At 36.4% G+C, this 22,626-nt stretch overlaps 2 protein-coding genes across 2 annotated transcripts in view; one reads left to right on the forward strand and one right to left on the reverse strand.

Annotated features, from left to right (window-relative positions):
• CACNA2D3 (calcium voltage-gated channel auxiliary subunit alpha2delta 3) overlaps nt 1-22,626 on the reverse strand; it is a 198,962-nt gene that overhangs the window by 55,905 nt on the left and 120,431 nt on the right. The window contains exon 17 of the mRNA XM_017832359.1: nt 22,312-22,392. Coding sequence (XP_017687848.1) covers nt 22,312-22,392 — 81 coding nt within the window. The remainder of the gene's footprint in view (nt 1-22,311; nt 22,393-22,626) is intronic.
• Nucleotides 2,005-11,812, forward strand: LRTM1 (leucine rich repeats and transmembrane domains 1). Its single transcript, XM_017832360.1, has 3 exons — nt 2,005-2,086; nt 8,106-8,702; nt 11,379-11,812. Exons 1-3 carry the CDS (start codon nt 2,005-2,007, stop codon nt 11,810-11,812), a joined length of 1,113 nt encoding a protein of 370 aa, XP_017687849.1.

The following is a 22,626-nucleotide window of genomic DNA, read 5'->3' on the forward strand; positions in this document are numbered from 1 at the left end:
ATTTTTTGGTGCCTGCTGCTGCAGCACCTAAAGCAGTAGGGATGACAGAGAGAAAATCCCGAGAGAACAAAGAGACTAGAAAAGCAGCAAACTCTGTGCTGCCCTGTGACATCTATCTGCTATTGAAACAAAGAACAGCAGCAGCAAGTACAGGTATCTGGCTTGTTCCTGTTCACTGGAGATATATGGTAAAAGTTTACAATATCCTTACACCACCTGTAAAATGGTCCCATAAGCCACAAACGCTGCCATTCCAGGCCCCGTTCATCCATCATGCTCAGAGGTCTGCTAGTTACAGCTGCCACATACCAGTACTCAAGAGGGTTACACACTGCTAACAGGCACGCTATAATGTGATGGCAGATGGTCCATCACACTTTACCTGCTGCAGGACAATTGAGATTCTTTCAGGAGTTTCAGTCAACCTTTTCTCTTAGCAAAAGATCATCGAAGGGAAATATTCCATCAAAGCTCAAATTCCAAAGCTACTGAACACATTGGTCCTGATCCAATGGAATACTTAAATTTCTACTGATGTTTAAATCCACAAAAATTATGTATTTAACATTTATCAGCTGCATAATTTTAATGTTGGGTTGTTTAGTACTCTGATGAAAATGAAAAAAAAACAAACCCTCCCATGGCTATTTCCAAAGTGTTGCAAGAGGTTTAATTATTTGATTTTTTTACTGCAGTAAATATATCAGCCCTGCTTCTGCAAGTTCTTGTGTTCAAGTGACTACTAAGGCAAAGAGAAAGAGTCCTTTTGAGCCCATAAATACAGAAGTTCCCAATATTTTACAGTGAGTAAGTTTTACTTAACCACTACAATTTGCTTTAAAAGCACAAAAGGATTCAATGAAGTACGAGTTCAATTTTGTAGCACAATTGGTGAGCAGCAGTTTAAGAAACATTTATTGCACTTTACAATCTTTCTTCATACACAATGAACACTTCAAAACCCTTTTACAGAAGTTGTTCAAAAAGTTTTCCAATTCTTACAAGAACTGGCCTAGTAAATCAACCATTCAAAATGCACAGGAGATTTATATATTGGTCTTATGTTTGAGTCCAGGGTGAGCTATGACCATGAATAGAAATTCTGATTAAATATAAAAATAAGGAAACAAAAACACTAAGTAAAAGCTTAAAAAGGAAACTTGTTTTTGGTGAAAAATAAATAAACTATCTAGAAAAATAGTGAATTATCTCACTTTTAACATGTTTAAGAGTGGACAAAAAGCATCTAAAATGCTAAAACAAAGTGTACACCTGTCCTTATTTTACATGTGGTTTTCTTGCTCCTATTTTACTTCTTTCACTTATGTTAGCTTGATGTCAAGCAATATTGTTTTCTATTTACAATAATGGCAAAATGAATTCACTAATTAACTCTAATCATACTGGCGATACATTTTATCTATGGATGCTCAGCATGCATAACAGGTAGTAGACATTAGTCAGAAAATGATTGAAAATGGAATCTGCACCCCCTGCTGCTATTTGTGATGGAACAAATACTCTGCTGACACATAATCTGCCCCTTGCAGCAACTTCATCTAACTTGCAATTAAGGTAGAGAGGCCCAGCATCTCTATTCCCTGTGCTTCTCCTCATTCTGAAGGCCTTGCATTCACTCTGGTGATTTTTCTACCTACCAAAGCACACTGCAAGGCTGGTCTTTCAACATTTTCCAAGCCCTTCTCACCCTCATATAGTTCTGTTCATTTAGTAAAAGGAAAAGGAGTACAAGCAATTTTTAACTTAATTCTAATATACTTGCAGTATATTAGAATTGTAATATCACAACAAATTGCTGACTGATCTATCTACTGGATTGAAAGTCTTGCATCACTGCAGAGAGAAAAACAAAAATGAAAAAAACAGTTGGTTTACAGGTTATGAACACAGACCTGGTTAGCAAAGACCTGGATATGAACATTAAAAGGATTTTCCAGTCCAAATCAGAACAGTGGTCTAGGGAAGAGCAAAGTTCTGACCGAAATGGAGAAGGTGCTCAGAGCAGCAGCCCCGGTGGTACCAGGGGCACAGCAGCACACACCTCCCCAGTCTACAGCTCGAGCAAGTACCAGGCTGTCAGGCTGCCCAGCTACCCCTTCCCCCACTGCAAGTGCCACCTGGAATGCAGCATGTTCCAGTTCATCTAGTCCACTATTACATCTCACACATTGGCCTCTTCTAGAGGTGTCAGAGGAAGGTGTAAAAATTCCCATAAATAATAATTATGGAAAAAAACCCTGCCCACAGGGAAAGGTTTCTCTCCATAACTTGTGTCATTAGTGGCTGATTAAAGCCCTTAAGAGTGAAAGTTTATATCCCTTCTAAATTATTTTTTTCCCCCATGAGGTAACTACAGCTCCAGATTATATATGAATCCTACTAATCTTCTGGACCAAGGATAACTTCCAACAATGCATTTCATAGATTAATTACACACTGTATAAACAAGTACCAGATGTACCTAGGTAAGGCAAAACAAGCCACTGGAAAGAAGAAAACTGGGTTCTTCCCCTCTACAAAATCACAATTGTCTGCCTGTTTTCTCATTTCTAGAGCTACACAATATTACTTCCCACCTGAAGGGACAACACAGACACAAAACTTTTTAGACATCGTCGTGTCTCCTTATACCTGATAACCATATATCCTCATAGCCAAATTTGATGTCAATAAATTTTAGCTGCTATTACTCCCCTCTTATCCTATCTAAGCAATAGGATGTCTGAAGAAATCCACACACCCACCTCTTCTGGAAAATGTGGCCAGCTTTTTAAGGTATAAATCTTCCTTGAGAGAAATTTAGTTTGATCCATTGGCTTATACTTCTTCTGTGAAAGGCAGGCCAAACCAGGATCCAGGGCTTTCCTCTATGTTTTGTCAACTTTTGAAAACCTAGTACCTTACCAGGAAAAAGTTGAAAGGGTCCTGAGCTCTTAGAGTACAAGGACGGCCCTTGTAGAAATGAAAGCATGAGGGACTCATGGGTTTCTTCTGTCCTGTCATCTTTGTTTTCACAGCATTCTGACTCAGCTGGGAAAGGATAAGCTCCTTCTACTACTGTATTTCTTTAAGTGCCAGTTAAAGGGGAAGACTTTTAACAACAGAGGTATGGGTTGTTTCACTAACAAATATGAATTTTTTTTTGGCCTGAACCAAAATGAAGATGAGTCTGCATTGCCCAAATTTTTATTTAAGGTCTTCAGCAAGAGCTTGGATGTTTTACCAATCTGGAGACACATGTTACTAAGGGGAAAGCACATGCAGTTTCCCTGAAAGTATCTCAGTTTTAATTCCTTCCCACTCCAAAGCTATACTATGCTATACTATTTTCCACTATAAGGAAAATAAATCTAATAAAGAGTATGTATAGGAATTGTCTGCTGTGGTCTTGGGAACATTTTTTAATGTAATCATGTCTGCCTGGACTCGATATACAATGCAGTGGAATTCGAATCCTGTAGCTTTTAAATATTTGAAATATTTAAATTGTTTCCTTTCTGCTAGAGTTTAATTAACATAATGTTCTTCTGTAAAAGAGATGATTCTTACACATAGGACTCCCTTGAAGCAGATGGCAGTAATTGCTGCAACAAAGAGTTTGCTGGCAAAGCAAAGACAGAACTGCCCCCACCAGCCAACAGGGATCGGATATTAGTTCATCGCTGTCTCGCTCTGCAATGGGAAAAATACCTTGCTACAACAAGGCACAAGCTAATTTAAGAAGTTACAATAACACAGTTGCTGCACCACATCAGACAACTGAAAAGAATCCTGCTGGTGGTTCAAAAGGCCAGAAGTAGAGTACATTTCATAGTTATTCTGTTGCTGGCAAGTCTCTACCTGTGACACAACTATAATTTTCACCACATCAGACTTCTCCGTCACAACCAAAGTATTATTGCTAATAAATGGGAATAGGACGTGGATTATAGGTTGGGGAAACTTCTGTTTACAAAACATGTGCATTCAGAGTTCTCAATACAAGGAAAAAATAGCCACATCTACATGAAAAGCAAATCGACAGATTTAATCATATGTTTCCAAATCTGAACCCAGTATGAAGATTTTCAAAAAAGTAATAACTTCTTATACCACGATTTTGAGTAAACAAAACAACCTCTGCATTATTGCTGGAACCGAACCTCCCACAGTGCTTAACTTTCAGTGACCTTGTCCTATGAAGAACTCTTTAATATGGCACATGCTAAAAATAATACAATTTTATTTGCAAAGATTTACCTAAAATAGGAGAGGCAGTTAAGAGACATTCTTTAAGCTCACTGTTAGATGAAATATACTACTGTGGGAGCTTGTAAACCCACCTGGTCAGGAAACATTAGCTAAGATTGAAAAATAACTTAAAAAATAAACCCTTTGAATTAATGAGTCAAATAAAATTTCATATACCAAAGGGAATTTAAAAGCATGAATTAGTCTTATCAGACTAGAAAAAAAGAACATAATAGCTAGTACTTCCTGCAACATAATCAAAAGTCATGAAAAGAGATGTCACTGATACAAGGGATGAGTTATTCCAAGAGAGAGGGATGTCATCTCAAGCAACAAGTACCTGACCTAACTTTGTTATTTGAAGGAGTATTCATAGCTAGCAAGGCTACAACTTCTAAGGACACTGATATTTTATAATAGTACTTTTTACATTTAGTTCTGCCTTTGCTAAAATGATTCACTGGTACTATTTAAGACAAGTCCGTTAATATGTTTGTTAGAAAAGCTTTTTGCATTAACCTGACATTATTTAAAGTATGGTACAGATGATCTTCAAGCATCTTTCCCTCTCTCTTTGTAAAGCTGGGGTTAATCAGTATGACTGTGATACCAGGTTATCTACATCTACAGTATTCCTCTGCACGGAATCTCAGCCTTTATCCTGTATCAGGATGCTGTGTCATTCATCAAGAGTGTCAAGGGTAGTAATGGTCTGCCACTCACAGCAGTAATCCTGGGATCCTCAAGATGAACAATCATGTTTACTTTATAGAATGTCAGTTTTTCCATGTTCTCCTTCACTGCTCTTTGGGTCTCTTGACTGGTGTCAGAAACCATTCAGCAAAGCATACAATAATAACAGTCACAGCTCTCCCTTGTGAATGAGGGTGCCAGAGAGCTACACACAAACCTTTGGTAACTAAAAGGGAGCTGTGGAGAAGAGGGGGTTACTTTCTTCACAAGGATGCATAGTGACAGGACAAGAGGTGAGGGACACAAGCTGCTCCAAGGAAATCTCTAACTGGATGCAAGACAAAATTATTAATGCTGAGGACAAGTACACATTGGAGTAGGTTGCATAGAACTGGCCTAGTAAATATCCAAGTCACAGCTTGACAGGACCCCGGATAACCTCTGGTGAAGACCAGATGCATTAAGCAGCAGTTTGGACCTTCTGATCTGACTTTTCTATAATTCCTTCCATAGCATTGCTTACAGCATATAAATTTTGCCCTAGAAAGTAAGCTTTGTGTGATCTTTTCAAAAGGACCTAAAGTGGAATTTGTATCCAAGAAAGCTATGTTAGAATTTAAGAATAGGTCTGAAAGCTTTTGATTGAAAAACTTCCCTCTCCATAGGTCAGCTAACAGATGGAGTGACCATATGGCCTGGAAAGACTTAATTATATACCAGATCTCTCATTCCTTTCAACACCTTTGAGTTCCTTCATAGTCACAAGTCATTTATCCTTTTATTGCTGTAGATGGCACAGCATGAATGAGTTATTCTGAAGAAATAACAAAGAGACAAGTCAAGGCACCACATGAACACACAAAGCACAATTTTAAGTATCATCTGCTGCTTCTTTCCAATATCTTGGAAAATAAATTTATTTGTTCAATATTCTTGAGACTACAGTTTAAGGCACAAACTAGTCACTAATTTTCACTAGAAATTGTATTTACATTAAAATTATACATGACTATAGCAGTGTGTGTGCCATTTTTACAGAAGGAGCCACCAGTTCTGCATTCCCATGCAATAAAATCCTGTCAGCACAACTAATGGATGTCAGATGAATAAGCTTAAAAGAGCAAACAAGGGCACTGTCAAAACTATGTCATCAATCCACAGGTCTATTCCTAGTGATATTATACACTCCAGTGCCTCTAGTCACAGCCCAGGATAATCAGAATCCATATTCAGAGTCATCTGATCTTGCAAAAATTGACACAGCATAGTTAATAATCCACCAGAATTCAGAAAGCATACTGGATATTAGAAGGCAGCTTTATTTTTGTGCTTTGCATTTGATGCAGATTAAATAAATTGAAAAGGCAAGGCTATCAGGTCATTATTTGTATGTTACAGCTGTCCAGTTAGAGTTGGGCAGACACTCTTTGCATGGCTTGTTGACTGATTAAGGCAGAGTAAGTCTCTGAGAATCATAAAAGCCGGGGTGGGGGGCATGGGGTGGAAGACTGTGATAAAGAAAAAAATAAGGGCTGATGGAGTAACTGACTGGAAGTAATTGCACTTCTACACAAGCCAGAGATATCACCTAAAAAAACCCACGGAAAGGAAACTGGATGAGCACGTGACAGATTTGAAGTGGGAATCAGGACAGCGTTTGTTCTACATCAGAAATCTGGACCGAATCCTCTGCCAGGGGAAGAGCAAGTAAAGCGGAATGAAAGGTGAGATACTGAAGCATTCAGATTAATAATCTAATTTTTCTCTTCTCTAAGCATTTCATTGCTAAGCAAGTGTTTATTTTAACTCTACATTGGATGCTGTGTCTGTTTCCAAAGCCAACTGTTGCAGAACAGTGTAATGAACTGAAAGCATTGCTTACCTTGCTGGCAGGAATGTTGAATTCTTTCAAATGAATTCCACAATGAAGAATTCAGTATTGCAGAAGATCATGTACAATTTTAATGTAAATACAATTTCGAGTGAAAATTAGTGACTAGTTTGTGCCTTAAACTGTAGTCTCAAAATAAAACTTTCATTTATACATTTATCATATTTCATACTATAATAATACACTGTTATTGCACTAAAATGATATTCCCTGATAGTAATTAAGGTTTTATCTCTCTAAGTCAATAAGCAGTAAGTCCGTTAATTTCCAGAGGTTTCAAGTGGCAACAAACTAAAATGTTTTGCATTTTGAAATAATAAATAGTAAAAACTATTTGAGGAATCTCAAAACCAATGTTGCAAACAGATTTATCATTCTGGCTTTCTCTAGTCGAATAAAATCTAATTATTCAACACCATCTGATTCTTGTTTTTAAAAAAAAAATCATGTTGTGTACATGAACATAGCTTTAAGTGGCACCTTGTTTTCAAAGTTAAGATCATTAGGAAGATATAAAAGGTAAAAACTATTATTTTTTTCAGTTAAAACTACCTGAACATCAGAGAGCAGCAGATTCTTATAAATACTAAATACTATGAAGTACTCCTGTCAACTCATTTATCTTTTTAAAAGCTTGTTGACAAATGTCTGTTGATTGTTTAGAAACCTGTGTCTATAGGAAGTACAGCTGGTATTTAGATAAGGGAATTTAAGCAAAAAGCAGAAACATAGATATTTTAAAGAACAAACTTACAGAATCTGGATTGCTGGAAAAGTACTGTTAATTGCTTTTATAGCAATGTCTTTTAAGTTTGTTATTTTTTTGATGTTACGTTAACTTAATTCTTTTAGGCAGTAAGATTGTAAAACCAAAGAAAAACACAAGTTCTACTTGTAATTCTTCTGACACAAGATGCCTTAAATTTGTTACTACCACAGAGAGACATTCAGTTCAATAATTTTAGAAACTCTGTAACATTCCCTTCAAACATCAGTGCTCTACTGATGGCAAATACTCCTGAAAACCATTTTACTTAAGATAAAGCCATTGCTTCATTTTAACACTATGGGAGCACTAACTTCATTCTGCATTATAAAAGTACTTCAATACTACTGCAATTTACTCATGTATTGTCAAAGAAACACGCTCTCTTTAAGCTAAATTAATGTTTATTATGGAACTGTATATCTTCTGGTCATGTTTATGACCTGTATATTGCCAAAAGACAAACATTTTAAACTCATTTTAAATCTTTCACATTTGATACAGGCAACTGGCTTTTCGTTTTGAGTGTCATCTTGTTAACACATGCAGCTCATGGATGCCCTGACAAATGCCTGTGCCATACAGCTTCGAAGACTGCAGACTGCAAGAACAGAGGATTTACTGAAATCCCTCCTCGTTTACCTCCTGAAATTCAGATACTACAGTTGCAGAATAACCGTATCTGGAGAATCAACCAAAATGCATTCACTGGAACGCCGCTACTCAAAATCTTAGACTTGTCTAATAATTCTCTCTCAAGTGTGGCACCTGGTGCTTTCCAGAAATTACGGTACCTGCAGGTTCTAAACCTAACCAGAAATTTGATTCATTATATAGAAAACAAGACTTTCAGTTTCCTCCCACACCTAAAAGAACTGGACTTGTCGTCCAACAGCATTACACGTTTGCCTGAGACTTTTGGAAACAGCACCGGGAATATAACACTGCTCTCTTTGAAGCATAACAAACTTCAGAAAATGGAAAGAGTTCTGTTGGAGTCACTTCCAAATCTGAAAGTGGTTCTCTTCAAAGATAATCCCTGGCAATGTAATTGTAATGTCTTTGGCCTGAAACTGTGGCTGGAGAGCTTTCTATACAGAGGTAAGGAATTTTTCTCACTACATACAGTGCACATGAGAACATTTAACCAGCATCTAATTGATCTTCAGTACCACGGCTTACCAATTTACCCCACACCTTAAATCACTCCCTCAAATAAACACACTAAAATATATCCTTATGCACGGGTCAGAATATAAATGCTTTCACAAATACAGGTGGCAAACTAGAATCAGGGCAGAACTTCATATTAGCACACAGAGAAAGAGAGAAAGTACACCCACACAACCATACAGTGTGTACAGATATACTCTGCAAACGTGCAGTGTGTGCATGTATTTAGATCCACATCTTTATGTATAAAAAATATACTCGTGCACATACATTTGCTTTAATTCTACCAATATGTTTTTGCTAGAAACTAACCTACTGTTTAAAAGCTTTTTAGTTGTTGCATAATGGTAAACATCAAGACAGATATCAGTGCCAATTAAACTCTGGAGAACTCAGGATTCTAGTTCCTCTATCAATTATCACTTAGTAGTTCTATAATATTGTAAGAATACCTAGTGTTGCTTCTTAATTTTTTGCTAACTAGAAGAGGTACTAAATTCGTTGGCAATTTCCTGACAGAAATGTGTAATGGCATCACATAGGGAAAAGTGAATTTTATAAATAGAAGCAGTCATATTTTGCTCGCACCTGCTTTTAAATATATTCATGAGTTATGCTGTAAAAAAGATAATATGATTTAATTCTAAAGGAATTAAGTATTAAAAGAAAGTAATTTATTTCTTCCAGGAGGTATGTTCAGACTGAGAATTCAGAACAGCAGGGCAATTTTCTTTTTTCTAAATGAGGCTTTGAGGCTTGCATGTGACCAAACTGCTGATTACCTGTCTGTATATGGAAGTGACACGGAGCAGGTTGCAACACTGCATATATGAAAGTGGTCCGTGTGGCCTGTGACTGAATGGAATACCATTTTCAGGGATCAGAACTCTACAGGCCAACTGGAAAACTGTACTGGTTGTGCATTGACAAAATTAATACTGGAGTAATCTTTGGATGAGGTAAATTCACTGCCATAAGCAACCTTCCAGAAAAGAGTAAAGGTTAAACTCCTCTAAGTGTTAAAATCTTAATGTTTTTGATTGGTAAAATATTACATTATTGCAGGGATTTATTTTTATTATGCTGGAACTATTCCCTACAAAAGAATTCAGCAGGGGTTGACTTCTCTGTGCAGAAGAATGTAATGATCCAAGATAAACATATCAGATTGTCTTAATTACTCTGTAAGCAGCATAAATATTGTAACTTATTTCAAAAACCAATGTTGTTTAGAAATTCAGTGATGCCCTTCCATCTTTCTGAACACTGACAGATTAATTAAATTCAGTGACATGGAACTTACAAATTCATTTTATCAACAAGTTTTAAAGGAAGCCAAGTTTTAAAGACTCGCAGTTGCAGGATTTGGACTATTTATCTATATCCACATTCAAACTAGCATGTTGGAGGTATCTGGAACCATGTTTTGGTTTGGCTATTAAAGGCCAAGAGACCTGCTATGCTCAGATCTGCCTTGGAATATCACCAATATTTGTGGAGCAGTCTCCAGATTTCAGTTTGGGTCCATCTGTGTTCTCTACTTTCTCAAAGTCTTTTCAGGATGAAAATTTCTATGCCTGGCTTTAGCTGGAAGGTCCATTGTTTGGATAGAGAAGAGAAAGAAAATTCAGTTAATTTGATCAGTTAATTTTAAAAAATATGCAAACATTGTTTTTGGCTTTGTGGACTCCTTGACCCACTACACTTCTAAAGCCATGTGTATTGATCAATTAGGGACCTGAGACCCACGCTCCACATGCTGAGGAACAACTGTGTGACTGACCAAGACTGTGGCTTTCTACTTCACTGCCCATTATACTAAAAACATCCTCTGGGAGAGAGTGGAAGCTGGCTCTAAGCAATCATGAAATTCAACATTTGAGCAGGGTAATAGGTTGATTAATCTTAACTCATTATATCTCTGTACATTTTCTTACCACGAGTCTTGCTTCAAAAAATTTCTCATGTATCCATACAACCTACTGAACTTTCTCTTTGCCTTGTTATGGTTAGCATATGATGTCAGAACAATGACTATTTCAATCAAGTGGGAAATAATTTCTAAATATACTGTTTCCATTTCTCTCTATAAAAAGAAGCATTGGCATGAATTTCAATGAACTGAATTTGCTTTTAACAATACCTTTTTGTTTTCTTTTATGACTTAGTTCTTAATTTTCTACCACTATTGGGTTTTTTTTCACTTTTACACCCATAAAATCACAGATAATTCCTGATTAACTGCTTCTTGAAAATATTCCTTATATGAGTGTTAAAGTGTAATAATCTCACCACTGACCAAACTGAAAAATGCTGAGGAACAACTGTGTGATTGACCAGGACTGTGGCTTCCTACTTCACTGCCCATTATACTAAAAACATCCTCTGGAAGAGAGTGGAAGCTGGCTCTAAGCAATCATGAAATTTAACATTTGAGCAGGGTAATAGGTCTTTAAAATATAGTTATAAATCTTTAAAAGTACAAAATCGAAGCTGATAACAAATTTACTTCAGGTTTCTGTTATTTTTACATTAAGATAATTTAGAAACCATCAAATCTTAACATCATAATTAATTTCAATTTGGGGTTTCCTTTTTTTCCAGGAGGAATAAGCGACGGCATCGTCTGCGCGGCGCCGGGGATTCGGAAGGGAAAGGACCTCCTCAAGGTCCCCTACGAGCTGTTTGGGGCGTGCCCCCTAAGGACGGCTCATGCCCACCTGGCCAGCACTCACCACCACAGCTGGGAGCACCGCAGCTCCCCGAAGCACGGCCCCCACGGCGAGCACGGCGACAGCGGCCGCGCCAGCTGCGAGCCCAAACCCAAGGCGAGGCCGGTGAGCCTGCGCCACGCCATCGCCACCGTCGTCATCACCGGCGTTGTCTGCGGGATCGTGTGTCTAATGATGCTGGCAGCTGCTGTTTATGGCTGTGCTTACGCTGCAATTACCGCTAAATACCACAAAGAACATTCGGGCCCGGTCAGACAGCACGGGACTCCAGAGGAAAAAGAGCCATTCGATAGCTCCTTGGCTTGAGTTACTTCTGTCTTTGGTTTCTTGAAAATAAAGCCCTCGCTTCAGCTAAAAAGCCTGGAGTCTAAACAGGATTGATTTTTTCCCCCATACTTTTTTATAAGGTAAACATATATATTCTTTGGAATACCTGCTAATACTTCATATAAAACAATGTAAGTTTATCTATATTTTGTGTACGTATATTCTGAAGGCACTATTTAAGGCCAAATCTTCGTTCGCGAAGCCCAGCCATGACTGACTGACTGATGATTTAAGGCCAAGCACTTGAGGTAATGAAATCTTGATAAAACACTTTAAAATATTCATTTAAGGCCAAGTGTTTGAGGTAACGAAATCTTGATATAGGCACTTTAAAGTATTCCACTATCCTTCACTAGCTCTTGATGCAGTATTAGACCAAGATACAACTTGTGGGGCAGCTACAGTGAGTGCCCAACAGGAATGACCCTTCTGCAAGCGAAAATAGAAAATAGCTACAAATTACTATCTTTTTTAAGATCTATACAATTGACAATCAGTTTTCAAACCAGCCAGTCTATACAATGGCACTGATAATGTAAACGTGTTAAAAGCATTTCCAAAAACGTGTTTTCAACCTTCCAATCTGCCCTAGAAGTCCACAAATAAACATTACATCCATCACCTAACCTAGAAAATAGGAAGTACCTTGTTAACTATCACATATAATTTCCGAATTACTTAGAATTAAAGAGAGCTGAGAAAATTCTGAAGAAAGAAGAAAGCTTTGCATGCAAGCACTGAAATGAGCACATAGATATGAGGAGACTACCTGATATCCTGCTGGCATACATGCTTGCTACAGACATTTCTGATGTTATTCCCAAATCCATACACAAGTATTCCATTTTGCAAATAGCATGAGTGCAGATGCAGCCCCCATCACAGTGCTGCCCTTCAGTATGAGGACAATATGTTTACATGTTCTCCTTCACAGAGAGAACATTCAGCTGAATTCATTCAAGGGTCCACCTTCACTCTCTGCAGAACTGTTTTGCCATCAGAGGAAATTGGAGCCAAAGCCATTTGAATAATAGAGGTTTAGAACTGAAAGAATATTTTGAATGTGCAGAAGCATTTTTTTAATAATTCTTGGAAATTATTCTAAGGCAACCAACACAGATCAGCAGCTCCATTTACCTTCTCCAAGACAAGATAAAATACATTTCAGGCTATTCATGACAGATGTCTAATGTGTTTCTAACTCTCTCCAATGACAGGGATAAAGACCTCCCTAGGAAGCCAATGCAGAAATCAAGAATGTTTACAATCTTGAGGAAAATGTCCAAGTAACAGTCTGTAACAAGGGCAAAGGGACGCTGTGTCATGGCATTCAGAGCCCTGCTCTGTCCTTCCAACGGATGGATTCCAAGATGAAGCTCTGTAGCTGTTCTAATAACAGCCTGAACTGAGTAATGGGCTGTATGGCAGGAGTCATGTAACCCTTGCTCTTATCTACTTAGTAATAATTGCAACCTAAATATTAAAGCTCATTCCTGCATCTGTAGTTACTTTCATGTCCAGAGAAAATTAAGCATCTCAGGCTTAATCTAAATCTAGCAGGCATTGAAAACAATCAATTACTGTCCTTTTTTTTTTCTTTTTTTTTTTTTTAACTGCTAAGTACTTCATATCATTATTAGGCTCTGCTCATTCTTCTCTGTCCTGAACTAAATAAACCAAGCTGTTTCAAATTTTTCCTGCAAGGCCACATTCTCTAAACTTTTTTTTCCTCCCTGCATTCCCTGAAACCTTTTCAGTTTTTCTACATTTAGTTTAAAATGTGGTGGCCTAGACTGGGCACATTGCTTCAGTTGAGACATCATCAGCACAATATTTTTAGAATATTTACATTTTTTATAATATCTTAATATTCAGAATATTTGTATTCAGGGTTTTTGATCTCTTGAAATTTGTTTTTTTTCCTTCTAAATATTTGGTAAAGCCTAATGAATAATCTACTTTCAGAGCTAAGACATTTAAATATACAAATCTACGTTTTCTATTCTTTTATCCATTTATTGACATAATATTTTACAAAGCAAAGCACAGTTTTTCAGATAGAGAAGACTGAAGTAAGACAGTATTGGATCTTATTGCCCATGGCCCAATAAATGAGTTTGGAGCCGTGCCAAATCAGTGCTTTCCTACAGTGACAACCTAAAATGAGCACACTTGCAGTCAAACTGCAGATTCTAAGATGAAAGTTAATAAACTTCTGACTGCCAGAGAGGTTTCACCCACAGTGTTTCTAAAGGCTCAGACACAGCAATGCAGCTTCCAGCAAAAACCAGTTCACATTTCTGATAGTTTTAAGCAAAGGAAAAACAAGAATTGACTTGCTATCTCCTAGTCAGGAACAACCCAGAACATCTTCCTAGTCCTTAAAAAGAGAGTCCTATCACCAAAAACCTTTCAGGCTTTCCTTAATGTAAGATTATTCATTAAAAAAACCCAAAAAAACAAACAACAAAAAACCCCCAAATAACAAAGAGTTAAAGATGAGGAAGAGGCAATGAAGGGTGCAACATTTAAAGAAACTCATTCCAAGTCACACTGAAGATATTTCGGGGATTTCACGCACACACACGGCTGTAAATTGATGTGGAGTTCTGCCAGAAAGCAAAGTACTTCATATTTCCATTAGTTCCCTCTGCTATAGGGATAGAGCAAGCCAATCCATGCAAAATCTGATTCCATACTTTCTAACACGCTGTTTGCTAGAGGAAAAAAAAACCAAACAAACCAAAAAACAACAACCCAACAAAAATCCCAGGGAAATTTTTCATTTAAGTTTTATAAGACTATATATGATATTTACAAAAGGGTTTGCAGTTAACAAATTCCAGTTATTTCTGATGATAAGCTAATAACAAACACTGAGCAAAGTATTGATTCAATTGCTTAAAGTAATAAAGGTAAAATTATTTATTTTTTGGTAAACAGAATGTTTGATTACTGATAAACAAAGATAAAAGCCACTGTTTATTGTCTATAAAAATTATTGACTACAACAAGTGGAATACTGAATCTAGGGATTCCCCATAGAACTGCCCTTGATTTGTAAAGCTTAGCAATGGACATCTGTCACTGAAATAATTTGTCTGCACAGATTTATTCTTCAGATAAAGGTTCCCCAGAAAGCTTTATTGTTCTTCCAGCAATCTCGTGAGAGTATTATAGTAAGCACAGTAATTTTTTCTAATCTCTGTGAAAAACACTCTTCCCCCTCAAAGTCAACCAAATATCAGGACACACTACTCTGCAAGGTATTTGAAAAGACAGAGAAAGCACACATACTGTTGTATTCCTGTCCTTCATAAAAGGCTCACTATATTGCTTTGTTTCCAGAAAAAGAGACTTTCTAAAATTTCATTTCAGAACAGAAATTAAAAACTACAATAGAACAATGTTCTTCACAGAAAATGACCTACTATAGGTCATTTATTTATATTTATAGAGACTATATCTATATAGAAATACTCAAAGCTTAAACTGAAGCACACTTGCTTGCCATATTTGTCTTTCCATTCAGAGCTTCCAAAAAGTCAAGCAAAATTCAGCTTCATTATCCTCTAGAAATGCAATGTCCAAACAAACTCTGGATCCCTCTTTTTGAACATCAGAGTAGCACATTTAGTGACACTATTCATGGCTTATCTATCATTAACAACATGAACAGGAAAATACCAAGTATTACCTAATAACCATCTATCTTTGGTGCCCAGGAGACAAGGACACAAGTTTTAATTAAGCATCCAGAAAGTATGTCTGCTTTTAAAGCTTTGCTCTTTGAACTCAGTCAAAGTTGGCATAGTAATAACAATCATAAGAGAATCCTGGTATGTCCTGAGCTCACATTACCTGAAAAGTGCCTCTATGTTCTCCAGACAAGGGGGAAACAGGCAGCAACACCAGTCACAGTAAGTCACAAGAGGGGAGAAGGAGTAGGAAACCAATAACAAACCAACAACTACATATTTCATACCTATCTCCAAGGAAAGCGGTGGTTTCTCTCTCGTGCTGACTGCAGAGGGATGCCCCCATGTTTTAGGGCTATGTACACTGTGTGTTCAACTTTTTTTGCAAAAGGCCTCATCCTCATTTCGAGATACAATACATGAGAAAACACTGTTAATATTTGGAAATACAGTCTACTGGGGGGAAAATAGTCAATCCACAGTACTTAAACTGGTAGCAATGCAAACATATTTATGTGATTGCAGCTTCATACTTGCACAGCATTACTTGAAGTTTTCCAAAGGACCCAGCAGCTCATCTTCTGCCCTGTTCTGCAACCAGGGATTTATTTTGTTGGCATCAGAATTATTTAGCAAAATGCCCCTAGAATCTCATTGCTATTAGATCACAAGGATCTTCCTCATCCACAAATTACATAGTACTAAAACCCAACCAACCAACCAAAAAACCCCAAAAGCAAAGCAGAAGTGCAGAAGCAAAGAGCAGGTGCTCTGTGCCATTTACTATACATATGAATACCACACATGGTGGGATACTGTTCTAATTCATCTGTCAGAGACCTGGATTCTCTAAGAGCAAGTGGTGAGGGAAGTCCTAGAATTAGATAGAGGTTAAATTCTCAAGTTAACACTAGCAGAGAACTATCTTTAAAATCCCCGTTATCCAACTATTCCACACACTAATTCTGTGTGGTGAAGTGAACTTGAGAACAAATGGAAATGAATGCAAATGTGTGAAGGGTTGTGACTATGTCAGCTAACTGCAGGTTCCCTCTCTCCACGCATTACCTGCAAATCATCTTTCCCAAGTAATGGCTCCCAACCTAAGTCTGCAAGTTCTTTAATGTTAGACTATACAAATACGCATCTCAGTTTTCCTAACACTGAAAACATTACTAATATTAGATTTGGGAACACAAAGATAATATTCAAAATGAACAAGAAACTCTGGAAAAACATAAAGTAGTGGTTTTCTACCAAAGCATGAAAAACATTTTGAGGGATTTGCTAAACATTACTGCTGAATATAATCTTCTGTGGCTTATAATGTGGAGTAAAGATTAAGTAAATCACTGTCTTGCCTGACAAGGAAAACATCTATTTTAGAATGCCTCAAAAATTTGGTTGGTGTGTCATTATGATGACATATTCATTTTCCCTTAGGCCTTCATACTAAAATGAAATTTTATAGATGGCATCATAAATTTTAAGGACTGTGTATGGCAGTGACATTTACTTGAATGTTCTTAATGATATACTAATACAAAAGCAATATATGTGAGAAAGAATAGAAAAAAAAATTCCAAGCACTACAGAGCAGATGCATTTACTCTATTTGCCACTCTAACAACAGTAGATTTCACCATTTGTGAAACATTTACAGTGTCTGCCACTCCTAGAAATATCAACAGTTAAAACTACTTTTGATTAAGCAATTGGGAATCAGTTTTTCAATACATGTTCTAGGAACTTGTTAAAAGAGAGATGTACATTCAAACCCCATTTAAATTCACTCAAAAAAACCCTGAATGGAGTGTTGAGGTCACGTATATACAAATATTAACACATAAAAAAAAAAAAAAAAGGGAACACAGGGTGAAGAGCAAAATTTTTGTGTCATAAAGTCACTGATTTTCAGATACAATGTGACCATTGTCCTTCATGAAATTATAAGATAATCTTCCTTACTTAGAGCCTAGATCAGCAGAAGCCTCGGTTACTTGAAAACTGGTATATTCACAAATTTTCCTTTTAAATTGCTGTTCTGTAGAAGCTGATTTAAACAGGAGGAACGAAAACCTGAAGTGTGACCAGTCTCAATGAGACTGATTTGTACTTCAGAAGTAATATGAGATTTTGGATCTTTCCTGTTCTCAAGGCACAGCTTGAAATATCTTAAACAGCAGGACCATTAGGATCACTTTCCACTAGCCAGAATAGAGGCATTCAAAATTGAGTGCCAATTTTAACAAATCAGTGATGAAATTAAATCATTACCATCTTCCTTAGCTTATGGATGGGAAAAAAAAAAGGAGGTCTTAAATATTCAAGCTGTGTCATTTGAAATACCTGAGGGCTTTTAGCATCCTGACTAGGAATATTTAACATGGAATAACTGAATTTTTTTACCATAATAAAGTTGGGGTTTAAAGTTATATAAAAGAGAGAACAAATAAGGTGATGGATGAGGACACCTGTAAAAAATCTCTCTCTAACCAGACTCTGAAGTAAAAACCTTGAATTTGTGTATGGGTTGGTTATAAAAATAAGGGATCAACTTCGAGAAGTTAAATACTGGAAAAGTTAGATACTGTATCCTGGTATTAGTTGGAACAATTTGTTTGGCAGAATAAAACACAATATTCCTTGTTTGCATAGTAAGGATTTTTGGTAAAAGCATTTAAAATCAAACTTTCAGTGAACAGAGGAGGCTTTTCTTCAGTTTCGGTAACACCTCCCACATTTGACTACAATGACCTGCTCATTATATTTTAAATATATTTTAGTTCATATTTAAATATAAATTATATATCTATAAAATAACACTAAGGCATGATCTATGGTTTTAGCACAAATCAATAGTAGGTGTTTCTTTTATTCTACTAAGCCATGAGTGCATATTTCTTTCCAAGAAATCTCTTACAAAACAAATCATTTCTATTAGTCTCACAGCATTATTGTGGCAAAGAACAGGGAGTAACCCAACCTTTGGCAGTATCTACTATGGAATTAAAGGCACCTGCCATGCATTTAAGGACAGATTCCTTGTAACCTTCTCTGTCAAGACACCCACATAGAGACAAGCCACTGTATAAAGTTATGAATCACGGGTGGTAGAAAGTATCTCTCATTTTTGTTTCAGCTTTTACTGCTTGGCAGCAGAAAATGTGACGTCTGTGAGAAAAAATTGGCCATCTTTAATCATTCTGAAATTAATAGATGTATTCTCTTGAAAAGACTACATAAAAAAGTATAACTATTATTCAACATGTTCATAAAGGGCAAAATCTAATCCTTGTGAGTCTGGCATTCTCACAAATCTTTTGGTAACTTTTGCCACAGAAGATTCTGAGAGCAGCTGATTTTCCAGCCACAACCTGTACAAGGAACTCGGCATAAGGAAGAAAAACAAACACACCAATCAAAAATCTTGCAATTATGAAGAAAACCAGATTTTTCTCTTCTGTCCAAACAGAAATTACTGCAATTGCTCTTTTTATGCAGCTTCAGCAGAGCAGAATGAGTCAGGGTAGATTCACAGAGCTATGGCAACGCTTGAATGCACGTCCCAGGCAATCACTGCTCTTTGATAGAAAATGACTGTAAACATGCCTGTACATAAGAAAAACATAGATTTCTTTTCTCCCCAGAATTCCACTGAATAAGAGAAATTTTCAGATAGTGGGAGTAGTTTCATTTCTCACTAATTTAGCTACAGTGAGCTTCTGTTAATATACTATTCTAGTTAGGGCTTGCCCAATTTCAGAAACTACAGGTCTCATGTATTGGTAAAGCTTTTCATGTTTTTAAAATGAATTTTAAAATGAAATTAAAATATTAATTGATTTTGACTGACAGACCACAGAAGAGCATGCATGCAAGGAGGAGTCGGTGTTTTCTAATTTTAACTTTGATAATTAGGAAGCCCAAAACAAAACTGATCATATAAAAAACAATTGGTAGAAAATAAATAGGTACTCTTTCATTGTACTTTGGTACCACAGAAACAAAACTTTTTTTGAATTCTACATTTTTAAAAATTGGTGGCAAAAATAATAAAGCCCCAGCTGTTTTTCCTATCTAGTTACATTTAATATAACACACCCAGAGAGGGTGAGGCCTCTCCATGTGTGGAGACATTCAGGATCTGGCTGGACACAGTTCTGGTTAATCTGCTCTAGCTCAAGATTCTCTCAAATCTTACTCCACTAGGATTGGACTACATGATCTCAAGAGGTCAATTCCAGCCTTAGCAATTCATGTAAATAACTGGTCTGCACACAAATAGGCACAAAAGGATTAAGGAAAATTGTACTTAATTTCAGCTTTTCTAAGCAGCCTTGTATTAAAGAAAAATGGACTATTTCTCCTCATCTCCTTCAAATTTTAAATTTCAAATGACTGTGAGGCTAAAGACTTTGCCTGTGTATGATTTAATCTTTCCTTCTTCTGAATAAGTGTCCAGAGTATTTTACTCAGCGCTGCTATGGACGTTTCCAATGAGGCTTGAAATCCAGGTTCTGCTTGTTCAACGAAGAAAAGTTAAGAGGACTTGACAATTTTCATCAGACATTTTCTTCAGCATTCTTTAATAAATTTTTGCCCTAAGAAGATTATGTCAGTGCTGCTATCTTTAATTAAACATACCAAGGGGATAATTTCCATGGTTTCTGTGAACAGCGATGGCCTCTTTCAACAGGAAGGGCTTTTAAGGTCCTGTATTGTACTGCAGCTTCTGAACTAAAATGCATCTACAGGGAATTACTGTTATGAAGGTTCACTTACTTTCTTAACACTCCCAAAATCTCAGGAAAGAACCATTTTTTCAATTTTTAGAGCCTGCTTTGCACCATGATGACTCTTATTTGCTTGTTTCCATCCCCATATCTTGTTCAGAACTGTCTAGGTGAGTAGTATCTTTAATAATTTATTTTTAAGGAATACTAATCTTGAAGGAATCTCATGAAATTTCAGGACTAGGGACTGGGTCATTCTCCTGTTTTTAGGTCATGTTGAGAAGAAAAAAAAAATCCCACCATCTTTTATTCTCTGTCACAATGTAACAGGGATATTTTGAAGATGCTTAAAATTTCAATGTAAACTTGAAATAGAAGACATGGTCATAGAAAACACTCAACTAAAGTAGTTTTGACCGTAAATGTGTTTAAATCTAAAAAAATCCCTGCATTTGGTGCTACTGTTACTTCCTCTCCAGCAAGTAAATTGAGCTCTGTATAAACAGAAATATATATGATGCTACTACATTTATATATTAAAGCCTTATGTTCTCCTTCCACACTTTCTGTAGAAATTAGCATTCATTTAAGTTAAAAAAAAAATAAAATCACAATCTCAATTGCGAGAGGCAGGAGGGATTTTGAAAACAAATTACATGGGTTTTTTGCCAATAAGCAAACACATTCTGACAGGGAACTGGTATTAGTAGGTACAGATGGTGAAACAGCAGCAACACTCAATTTCTCTGTAGTAACAGTCTGCAGACTCACTGATTTTAGGATATTCTGCCTATATTATAGAGTTGAACATTCCTTACTTGCAATAAGCCTTAGTGTAGGTAGGAAAATAGAAGAAACTACAGATTTTGTACTAAGAAACTGTTTTGTTCCTTTTTTTGCCACCTCATGGGCAGGTCTCATTCAGGTTTTCATTTTATAATAATGTTCTAGTTTCTCTCTGCCAGTTTTAAACTGTTGTAGCGATCTGTAATAAACAACATTCTGGCACAGCTTTATTTTCAGTCAAATCCCTCTAGGGAATAGAGTGATTTAACATGAAATGTGTATCCCCATCCTGCTGCTTTCTGTAATCTACTCAGACCAAATGGGGATAAGGAGTGCTTACTTCACACAAATTAAAATGAGACGTTTTGGCCAAATTTGAACTCCAATGGAGGTATTTGAAAATGTTACCCATAATCTTACTTTAGTCTCCCAAGTCTGGCTAATAAAAACTTCAAACTTCTCCCATTTACCACTGCTCCAGTTTCTGCCTCCAAATCCATTTTGCTTAAAACAGAATATTGTCACCCTTATAGCAAAACCTAAAACTTGGACTAGATGCTGGGTACTTTCTTAAAAGTTTTCTGAGAGAAAAAAAGTAGGACTGACAAGTCACATTTGTGATCTCCAACTTAAACAGGACAAGAATAATGCATATACTTGTTTGTCTCCGAATGGCTATTCCTGGCTGAGTGATACTTTCATGGAAAAAGGTTTATACAGATCCAAAGAGGTCTCCCCACAAAAAAAACCCAACTGAAAACATGCAGCCATACAAGAGAAAAAGGAAAAATTATTCAAAGCAAATTCTTAAAAATGCTTCATACTGTAAACAAAACATCTAGCACACAGTTTTTAAAGTTTACAGAATTAGAAGTAAAAAAAAAACACTGACGAGCTTCAGATTGTAAGTTCACCAATCTTATTTTTCATGGCATTATGCATTTGTAGATATCACAGAATTTTTTTACATGCTTTAGCATTTAGAAGGTTTAAAGACCTTGTTTTTATCTTAGATAGAAAATACAAGACCCAAGCAATTTTTAATGTTCAATATTAAACAATTATTAGGGAAATGGAAGNTAACTAAAAACCAAACAACCAAACCCAAAGTTTGTTGATGCAATATTAGAACTGGTTATATGTGATACCTTCTCAAATCATATTTCTACATTAAATATCTGCTAACCCAAAAAAGTGAGAAATGCTTAAACTGATTTTTAAAAAAAATAACAAACCAAATAAACTACAACAATTGTACCTGCAACCACTGGAGATTTCCTGTCATCCAGAAGCTGGATAGCAGTACTGGCTGTCACTACATTGCTCTTGTTTGCGGTTTCTGCAGGGTTTATTAAAAAAAAAAAAAGTAAAAATAATTGAAAAAACATACTGCAGAATGAGGCAACTGAGCTTTTTTTCCCCTGGTTTGAAATAACAGTCCACACGGATTTAGTGCTCAGAAAATAAAGTAGTAAACATCATGTTCTATATGTATGCACAGAACATACAGGCACTGCCATTTTAAATTCCCCAGCATCCCAAAACCAAGCTCAAAACACTGAAATGATTATCA

Source organism: Lepidothrix coronata, unplaced genomic scaffold, assembly GCF_001604755.1.
Source record: "Lepidothrix coronata isolate B3197 unplaced genomic scaffold, Lepidothrix_coronata-1.0 Scaffold202, whole genome shotgun sequence".
NCBI classification, from domain to species: domain Eukaryota; kingdom Metazoa; phylum Chordata; class Aves; order Passeriformes; family Pipridae; genus Lepidothrix; species Lepidothrix coronata.

Bases quoted from the DNA above. Each gene is read 5' to 3' on its own strand.
- LRTM1 (XM_017832360.1), top strand. From the start codon at position 2,005: ATGGAGAAGGTGCTCAGAGCAGCAGCCCCGGTGGTACCAGGGGCACAG. The intron at 2,087-8,105 runs GTACCAGGCTGT...CATTTGATACAG, and splicing joins CCAGTCTACAGCTCGAGCAA to GCAACTGGCTTTTCGTTTTG. The intron at 8,703-11,378 runs GTAAGGAATTTT...CTTTTTTTCCAG, and splicing joins GGAGAGCTTTCTATACAGAG to GAGGAATAAGCGACGGCATC.